Below are 10,153 nucleotides of genomic sequence, written 5' to 3' on the forward strand. Positions count from 1 at the left end.
ATGTAGCTTGTTGCTAACAGTCTATCATGCTAAATTCTCAATACAACGTCATAAAAAACATTTTAAAGAACCCCAGCCTTGAATACATTTAACTTAAATCACGTGACTCAATACCTGAGGATTATTTAGTTGGTATAGAGCTGCCAGCTACTGTTGTCCGATGAAGAATCCTGAGACCAACTTTAGAAACTGGGTACTGTGTTTCTGGTGTGGCTTCATGTGCCACGGCCCTGTTGTCTGATATGATAAAATCTCCTTCACGCCACTGGAAAGTTTTAATCAGGGAGTCAAGGATAGCATACAGTCTTGACAAAGTTTTAATCAGTGAGTAAAGGATAGCATACAGTCTTGACAAAGTTTTAATCAGTGAGTCATGGATAGCATACAGTCTTGACAAAGTTTTAATCAGTGAGTCAAGGATAGCATACAGTCTTGACAAAGTTTTAATCAGCGAGTCAAGGATAGCATACAGTCTTGACAAAGTTTTAATCAGGGAGTCAAGGATAGCATACAGTCTTGACAAAGTTTTAATCAGGGAGTCAAGGATAGCATACAGTCTTGACAAAGTTTTAATCAGGGAGTCAAGGATAGCATACAGTCTTGACAAAGTTTTAATCAGGGAGTCAAGGATAGCATACAGTCTTGACAAAGTTTTAATCAGCGAGTCAAGGATAGCATACAGTCTTGACAAAGTTTTAATCAGGGAGTCAAGGATAGCATACAGTCTTGACAAAGTTTTAATCAGAGAGCCAAGGATAGCATACAGTCTTGACAGTTTTAATCAGGGAGTCAAGGATAGCATACAGTCTTGACAAAGTTTTAATCAGTGAGTAAAGGATAGCATACAGTCTTGACAAAGTTTTAATCAGGGAGTCAAGGATAGCATACAGTCTTGACAAAGTTTTAATCAGGGAGTCAAGGATAGCATACAGTCTTGACAAAGTTTTAATCAGAGAGCCAAGGATAGCATACAGTCTTGACAGTTTTAATCAGGGAGTCAAGGATAGCATACAGTCTTGACAAAGTTTTAATCAGTGAGTAAAGGATAGCATACAGTCTTGACAAAGTTTTAATCAGGGAGTCAAGGATAGCATACAGTCTTGACAAAGTTTTAATCAGGGAGTCAAGGATAGCATACAGTCTTGACAAAGTTTTAATCAGGGAGTCAAGGATAGCATAAATCTTGACAAAGTTTTAATCAGCGAGTCAAGGATAGCATACAGTCTTGACAAGGTTTTAATCAGGGAGTCAAGGATAGCATACAGTCTTGACAAGGTTTTAATCAGGGAGTCAAGGATAGCATACAGTCTTGACAAAGTTTTAATCAGGGAGTCAAGGATAGCATACAGTCTTGACAAAGTTTTAATCAGGGAGTCAAGGATAGCATACAGTCTTGACAAAGTTTTAATCAGGGAGTCAAGGATAGCATAAATCTTGACAAAGTTTTAATCAGAGAGTCAAGGATAGCATACAGTCTTGACAGTTTTAATCAGGGAGTCAAGGATAGCATACAGTCTTGACAAAGTTTTAATCAGGGAGTCAAGGATAGCATACAGTCTTGACAGTTTTAATCAGGGAGTCAAGGATAGCATACAGTCTTGACAAAGTTTTAATCAGGGAGTCAAGGATAGCATACAGTCTTGACAGTTTTAATCAGGGAGTCAAGGATAGCATACAGTCTTGACAAAGTTTTAATCAGGGAGTCCTCAAGCTAACAACAACTGCTGCGCCCCCATTAGCCTATATAACAGTACAGACTAGTTCCAGCCATAAGCCTATATAACAGTACAGACTAGTTCCAGCCATAAGCCTATATAACAGTACAGACTAGTTCCAACCATAAGCCTGTATAACAGTACAGACTAGTTCCAACCATAAGCCTGTATAACAGTACAGACTAGTTCCAACCATAAGCCTATATAACAGTACAGACTAGTTCCAACCATAAGCCTATATAACAGTACAGACTAGTTCCAACCATAAGCCTATATAACAGTACAGACTAGTTCCAACCATAAGCCTGTATAACAGTACAGACTAGTTCCAACCATAAGCCTATATAACAGTACAGACTAGTTCCAACCATAAGCCTATATAACAGTACAGACTAGTTCCAACCATAAGCCTATATAACAGTACAGACTAGTTCCAACCATAAGCCTATATAACAGTACAGACTAGTTCCAACCATAAGCCTATATAACAGTACAGACTAGTTCCAACCATAAGCCTATATAACAGTACAGACTAGTTCCAACCATAAGCCTATATAACAGTACAGACTAGTTCCAACCATAAGCCTATATAACAGTACAGACTAGTTCCAACCAGAGGCGTTGTGAGGGGAAGGGGGGTGCGGTCCGCATCGGGTGACACCATTCAGGGGGATGATGACACCATGGCAAAAATAATATTTATATAGAAAAACATGATCATTCCAGTTAAATGATTAATTAGAGATTAGAGCTAAAAAGTCTTAATTAAGAGCAAAATTGACAAATCTTGACGTTAACCTGCTAACTATATAGAAAACTATACTACATCTAGCTGTATTTATAACTGACTTTAGATGAATATCATTAGTATTATATGTGCACACTTTAAAGCTATCACTTGGAAGGGGGGGGGGGGGGTGTGGGGTGACACAAATAAACGTTGCAAAATTTGCCTGAGGAAAAAGGTTTTCTTGAGAACTGTAATAACTGAAACGTCATTCCATGTCTGGGGAGTGACACCAAATTTATTAATTTACTAATACAATAATTTTTCCACTTGCATTAATAACTGTTAGAGTTAGGCCCCTAATTGCTTTTTTCTAGGTGGATGCAGTGATGCCTTTTGACAAAAAGTTGGGGAGGGGGGTGACACAAAATACACCATCCACCGAAGTGGATTGGGATAAAACCACATTGGAAACTTACAAATCTACTTATCCTTTGATGAAGCAAATTATTATACTACAGCCTTCGTGTCTGTGTAAATGTGTGGAGGAGTGGCTGACACTAGTAGAACATTTGATTAGTTATCTATGATGTGTAATATGTTTAATGGGTTAGTTTTCTATTCCTAAAAAGTTGTGATATGTGGCTAAAATCAATGTATAAATTCATGGATTTTTGTCTTTGTCATAAATATTTATCGATATGTAATGAGTTAAATAAAAACATTTTGTTTTTCAATTACTACCTAAAAGTTCATGTTTCAAAAGAACACAGCTTTTGAAATGTATTGATCCATTGTAAATAAATTAAGTTAAAAAAACTTGAGAGATGAAAATAAATAATGGAAACCATAAACAATATAAACGAGCAACAGATAAATATAACAGGTTGGCTTGCCACATTGACACATGTCGACCAAAATCCACAAAAATTGTGGACGTCATAAATGAATGACCCCATATACAAAGTATATATATATATATATATGAATATAGATGTACATATATATATACACATATATCTATATAGATTTTTTTCGGGGGGACGACACCCAACCTAGCGACGCCATGGGTTCCAACCATAAGCCTATATATCTGTAAAGACTAGCTCCAACCATTAGACCTTTAAAAAATTGTTTACCCACATTTCTTCTACTTCTACAATAAGAAAACCAGATGAACAAATGGAAAATAGCCAAATCAGAAAAATAACCAAATCAGAAAATAAGATATACTGAATAGAAAAGAGAAAACGCCCTACTGAAAACTGAAAGAACTGGAATGCTAGATATGTTTGGAGAAGTCACATCATGTTTTTCTCACATTATCTGACTCAAACTTACCTCGTGTTCATAAATTAGTTTCCCATCTTTCTTAACAATTTCTTCATGAATTTCACCCAAAATTTGTCTGGTTTCTGCCTGATTTGTCATTCTCTGCTGGCTGGTTTTGTAGTCCCAGATGAAAGCACCAATCATCCCCAGATGGAAACAGAGAACCTGCAAATAAAAAGTTTCTAAAACAATGAAAACAAAAGTAAAGCACTTCATTTTAAATGTAATTAATAAGTAGAATTATAATTGATTTTTTCTTGTATTAATTAAAGGGTCTTTAAGTGGGTCGACAGCATAGCTATTACAAAATTATAGCTAAACCCAGTGATGTATGCAGGTTTTCGGGATAGCTGCTTCAATAAACCGGGAGTGATCTCCCCTAAACTTTCTTGAATATTCTTATATAAAATAACAGGGGATGGGAACTCGGGCTATAGACATGATTTTTAATCCATTTTAAATACTTAAAGTTTTAAAAATAGAATAAAATCTCGTAGACAGATTAATTGCACACCAAGTGAACGCCAAATAAAAAAGCGTATAATAGTGCGCAATATTATTAGTACTTTAAAAATTTACATTAGTTTTTTGAGAAATCGGAAGTAGCGTAAATTACTACTTCCAGTCAACGGAAATTACTCAAAATTTAACAGAAGGTAGAGAATTAGATCTTTTACTTACATGTGAAATTTCATTTATCTATCTGAAATAGTACTCAAGTTATAGGCTTTTGAAAAATTCAAAGTAGGAAAAGTACCACTTACGGTTATCGGAAATCGCTCAAAAGTTGATACGGATCTACGATTTTGATAAAATACTTATATATGACATTTCATCAACCTAGCTGTAACGGTACTCAAGTTATCGTGTTTACACACGGACAGACAGACAGACAGACACACAAACATACGGACAAGATTGCAAAATTATGTTTTTCCGTATCAGTGAGGTGTAAAACGTCGAGATTTGTAAAAATCTTGATTTTTTTTTTTTTTTTGCACGATTACAAGACTTTCTCTATACTTCGTATATACGAGAAAGTAAAAAAAGGTGCCAGTTTCTTTATATATATATTATATGTATGTATGTATATAATATATATATATATAAATCTGCATATATATATATATATATATATATATATCTGCATGAGTTTGATAAAAAATATGTGGCTGTCCTGACAACTTCAAAACAAATTGCATTTTTTATATCAACCTGGCTATCCATATTGTTAATTTGATAGCTCTACATATGTTGCCAAACATAAAAGGCATAGAAAAATAGATGAGACAACATGAAAGAAGGATGGGGCAAACACTGTCAGGGGGGGGGGGGGTGAACATAGGGGACAGTAGAATGGAGGAAGATGATCAATGGACGCTTGGTACACAAGAACAGTTCAAGACCCAGGACAGACAGGTAGATGGAAGACTGCATCAAACTGCCAGTAGTCCTTCCCAGCTTGGGCCAAATGTTTGTCTTACATTAGGAGATGGGAGCAGGGTCAGACATTAGATGGAGCAGGGTCAGACATTAGGAGATGGGAGCAGGGTCAGACATTAGGAGATGTCAGACATTAGGAGATGGGAGCAGGGTCAGACATTAGGAGATGTCAGACATTAGGAGATGGGAGCAGGGTCAGACATTAGGAGATGTCAGACATTAGGAGATGGGAGCAGGGTCAGACATTAGGAGATGGGAGCAGGGTCAGACATTAGGAGATGTCAGACATTAGGAGATGGGAGCAGGGTCAGACATTAGGAGATGGGAGCAGGGTCAGACATTAGGAGATGTCAGACATTAGGAGATGGGAGCAGGGTCAGACATTAGGAGATGTCAGACATTAGGAGATGGGAGCAGGGTCAGACATTAGGAGATGGGAGCAGGGTCAGACATTAGGAGATGGGAGCAGGGTCAGACATTAGGAGATGTCAGACATTAGGAGATGGGAGCAGGGTCAGACATTAGGAGATGGGAGCAGGGTCAGACATTAGGAGATGGGAGCAGGGTCAGACATTAGGAGATGTCAGACATTAGGAGATGGAGCAGGGTCAGACATTAGGAGATGGGAGCAGGGTCAGACATTAGGAGATGGGAGCAGGGTCAGACATTAGGAGATGGGAGCAGGGTCAGACATTAGGAGATGTCAGACATTAGGAGATGGGAGCAGGGTCAGACATTAGGAGATGGGAGCAGGGTCAGACATTAGGAGATGGGAGCAGGGTCAGACATTAGGAGATGGGAGCAGGGTCAGACATTAGGAGATGGGAGCAGGGTCAGACATTAGGAGATGGGAGTAGGGTCAGACATTAGGAGATGGGAGCAGGGTCAGACATTAGGAGATGTCAGACATTAGGAGATGGGAGCAGGGTCAGACATTAGGAGATGGGAGCAGGGTCAGACATTAGGAGATGGGAGCAGGGTCAGACATTAGGAGATGGGAGCAGGGTCAGACATTAGGAGATGGGAGCAGGGTCAGACATTAGGAGATGGGAGCAGGGTCAGACATTAGGAGATGGGAGCAGGGTCAGACATTAGGAGATGGGAGCAGGGTCAGACATTAGGAGATGGGAGCAGGGTCAGACATTAGGAGATGGGAGCAGGGTCAGACATTAGGAGATGGGAGCAGGGTCAGACATTAGGAGATGGGAGCAGGGTCAGACATTAGGAGATGGGAGCAGGGTCAGACATTAGGAGATGGGAGCAGGGTCAGACATTAGGAGATGGGAGCAGGGTTGGACATTAGTAATAAAACAGATAGTGTTAGTTACCTCACTAGTTAAAGACAGTTACAATTACTATGGACATTTCGACCCAAGGTCTTCGTAACCATACTGTTGTGTGCTGACAAAGACCTTCGGTCAAAACGTCAATAGTATTTATAACTGTCTTTAACTTGTGAGGTAACTAACACTATCTGTTTATTACTAATTGAATTAACCTCACTGCAGCTACCATTTGTATTTATCTTTTCGGGTCAGACATTAGGCTGGACAATGGCTCCCCATCTCCGTCCCCGTCCCCCCTGGACACACCATTGGGTAAACCTTACATGCCCTACAACATGTCAGTGGGATAATGGACACCAATACTAGCAGTTATAAAATCAACTTTGACTTACTGACTGCCCTGTCTGAGGGTGGGCATAGGTCAAAGGGTGAATGACATCATGGTCATTTCCCACCATCCATAACCTTTCCCACGAGGTTCTGCGCTCTTGGGACAGCGAATGAAGCAGTTCCGCAAAACCGACAAATGCTGAGAATTGACAGGGTAGAGATGAAATAACCAACAATCAAGAATTTCTTTAAATGTCATTCATCAACTGTCATAGTCCAGCTAGGGGCAAAATAAATACCCAAAATCCTAGCTAGCAATTGGCTAAGCCAACATTAGCTAGGGCTTCAAATAACAGATAAGTGCAAGCCAGTAACTAAATTTTTTTAAAATGGAGAGAGTTACCTGTAGAGCCTACTTTAGGTACAGCAACCATATGGTACAAAGCGTAGTCAAATGGTTTCTCCATGAAAGAGCCATCAATATGCCAGCCTGAGCGACCAACATTGCGGCAGCCCTCACGCTCATCATTAGACACTCTAAAGACATCCGGGTCAGGGGACCTTGGGTGTTTATAAAAAGTTGACTCTAAATCCCCAAGCCATCTGCTGATTCTAACATGGTCCTTCCCAGAGATCTTCCCTTGGTTTTTAAAAATCAGAAGGCAATGTTTGGTCAGCAGATGTTTGATGTCAGCAATGGTCTGACAAGAACTGACAGATATTAGATCAATGCCTCGGATCTCAACGCCAAGCTTTACTGGAGTAATATGTAAAGCCATTATTTTTGTATTATTCAGCTTGCCAAAATATTTGTTGCCTGTGCCAGATTACCACCAACATCCAAAGACTTTGTTGTTATCCTTCTTGCACCTGCAGATTAATAAAATAACAACAAAGAAAACTGTGCCGAGTTCACTAACATATTACTAGAGTAAACATTTCTTACACCTTTACAGCAGATATCATGAAATTAGAAAAAAAATGTAGTTTTAGATTTTATTTATTTCTAACTTAATTACCTCCCCTGCTCCTTAATTCTGTGGCTCGGTCATTATGTACATCTGTAAGTTTGTGTTCAAATCTTGTAATATAAGACTGCTTGTAATGGAGAGATCTCTTTTAAAATTTCCTGATAAGATCATTTCTGATGAAAACGTTTCATTTTCAATAATATATGAAATTACACGTTACATTAGTTACACTAAATTGAAAGTTACTATTTGAAAACAAAAGGGAGATAACTAGGTCAAGTGAGCTGGTGTTCTTATGGAATATCTACCAATCCTTAAGACGAGACAGGTTACTAAAAGCACGTAACAGTTGATTTATTTATTTTTTATAAGGGAATATTATCCTCATTTAGTATTTATTTAGGCTTATAGTATAAAGCAAACTTTATCAAGCGATGACAGTGTCAACTTAAAAAAGATTGATAAGAAAGAAAGAATAAATTGTTATGTTTGTCATTTGTATGGTGGTAATCAGAGGTGATGGGGTTGGATGGCGAAGTAAAATAAATTGCACTGACCTTAGATGACTGCAGGTAATGGGGTTGGAATAGTTGGATGAAGTAAAATAAATAAAATGTATATATTTTATTACAACACTAAAAAGCAAGAAGTGACTCATCCCAATGCAATATATTTATTATGTATGATGAAAAGGGGATCTACAACACATTGTATTTATTGTTTTTTGTAATATTATATGGATGATGGAAGATATATATGTCGGTTACTGTTAGGTTCAGTGTTTCTTCCAGACTTTTTTCTCCAGGGGGGGGGGGGGGGGGCACTTGAAATTTTCGGGGGGCGGTAGAATTTCTTCGGGGGGGGGGGGGGGGGGTGGGTATATATTTTCTATATAAATTAGGCCTATATAAATTTCACTTTGTTCGGGGGGGGGGGGGGCGGTAAAAAATTTTGCCCCCCCCCCCCCCCCCCCCCCCCCCCCCCGAAGAGATGCCTGGAAGAAACTCTAGTTAGGTTGTTACTTGCTTGTTAATACTAGGATTGTAATCTTGACTAGATCTAGCTTTTGGTTAGCAATTAATTAGGATTATGATAATAGATTATAGTTTATAGTAGGAGTAGGACTATGGATGATTGGGTTAACAGCGTTAGGGATAGGGTTAGCGATAGCATTGGATTGACTTTAGTGTCACTTTAGCAAGCTATGTAAGTATGTAGGCTATATAAATTGTGTTGTAGATATATTTTAATTTTAGTTAACTATTTACTAATTTAGGAAAAGAACACCCCTTTCTATTTTTTAAGAAGATTATATTTGTGATTTATACTTAACTATTATATTAGTATTAGGCCTAACTATTAACTAATTTTATTTATAAGTTAAGATCTAGATCTAGATTCTAGTAGCTACCTTACTTGCTAACTAGATTCTAGATCTAGTAATACTAGATCTAGATCTAGATCTACAAGATTCTAACCCTAACCCTAGGACACTCGGTATAAAAATTCGCCCAATAGTCAATAGTATAGTAATAGATCTAGATCTATATTTATTATTTTTATACTAGAGTCTATAATATTTAATAGCCATAGGGCCTCTATCTAGCTAGATCTACACATTCTGGATCTAGATTCTAGATCTTAAAGTATAGGTATAGATCTATATTATCTTTACCCAACTAGATCTAGAGTATTAGATCTAGACTCTATACATTATAATTTAGATCTAGAGATCTAGATCTAGATTTTATTTGTTCTAAAAATGTTTTTTTTTTTTTTTTGGTTTTTTTTTTTGGGGTTTTTTTTTGCGATTGGCAAGTGTTTGTTCTTGGAAACGACGACGCGGGTATACTAATACCGCGTTTACACTTATGACATGTATACTATACATTTCCAGAACACAAAGCCCGCCAAAAGTTCTTTTTTTATCTGGAACAATTTTCTCCACAGAACATGTTACTTTAGCATTCACACTTACAGAACATGTTATAGAACATTTTATAAAACAAGCATGACCTTTGACACAGAGCGTCTGCTATATAGGCCGAGATAATTAAAATAAAGAGTAATCAAAGTAAAAAAAAAAAAACTTAGATAGTGAGCACACAGCTTTATTTTAAAAAGGAAAATGGTGTAGCCACGGTGCTTGCGATTCAACAATGAATTATCTAAAAATTAGAGAGCATGCAAGATTTTATAAATTTTATTGGAGTGCCAGCAAATGGAGCTAGGGGTTGTCCATAACTGAGGGGGGGGGGTCCGTAATTTTGTGACGGTGTGTGACGAGAGGGGGGGGGGGTTGTTCAGATGGTGCGACATCCAACTTTTGCATTATAAAAAAGCAATTTT

The 10,153-nt window shown here is 37.9% G+C and overlaps 1 protein-coding gene across 4 annotated transcripts; it reads right to left on the reverse strand.

Moving 5' to 3' along the window:
* Positions 1–121: 121 nt before the first annotated feature.
* LOC131937893 (alkylsulfatase) lies at positions 122–9,611 on the reverse strand. 4 transcript variants are annotated; one of them, XM_059295596.1, is made up of 6 exons: positions 9,480–9,611; positions 7,853–7,977; positions 7,237–7,703; positions 6,896–7,032; positions 3,784–3,939; positions 122–265 (listed from the first exon to the last, which is right to left on the reverse strand). In XM_059295596.1, exons 3-6 carry the CDS (start codon positions 7,610–7,612, stop codon positions 122–124), a joined length of 813 nt encoding a protein of 270 aa, XP_059151579.1. In that variant the 5' UTR covers positions 7,613–7,703; positions 7,853–7,977; positions 9,480–9,611. The 4 variants fall into 4 exon arrangements, with proteins under 4 accessions (XP_059151579.1, XP_059151582.1, XP_059151581.1 ...); XM_059295599.1 differs by having other exon boundaries at positions 7,853–7,962; positions 9,480–9,602; XM_059295598.1 differs by lacking the exon at positions 9,480–9,611 and adding an exon at positions 9,221–9,420.
* Positions 9,612–10,153: the final 542 nt, after the last annotated feature.

The sequence above is a fragment of the Physella acuta genome, unplaced genomic scaffold, assembly GCF_028476545.2.
Source record: "Physella acuta isolate Inbredline_101_S28 unplaced genomic scaffold, ASM2847654v3 ptg000225l, whole genome shotgun sequence".
NCBI classification, from domain to species: domain Eukaryota; kingdom Metazoa; phylum Mollusca; class Gastropoda; family Physidae; genus Physella; species Physella acuta.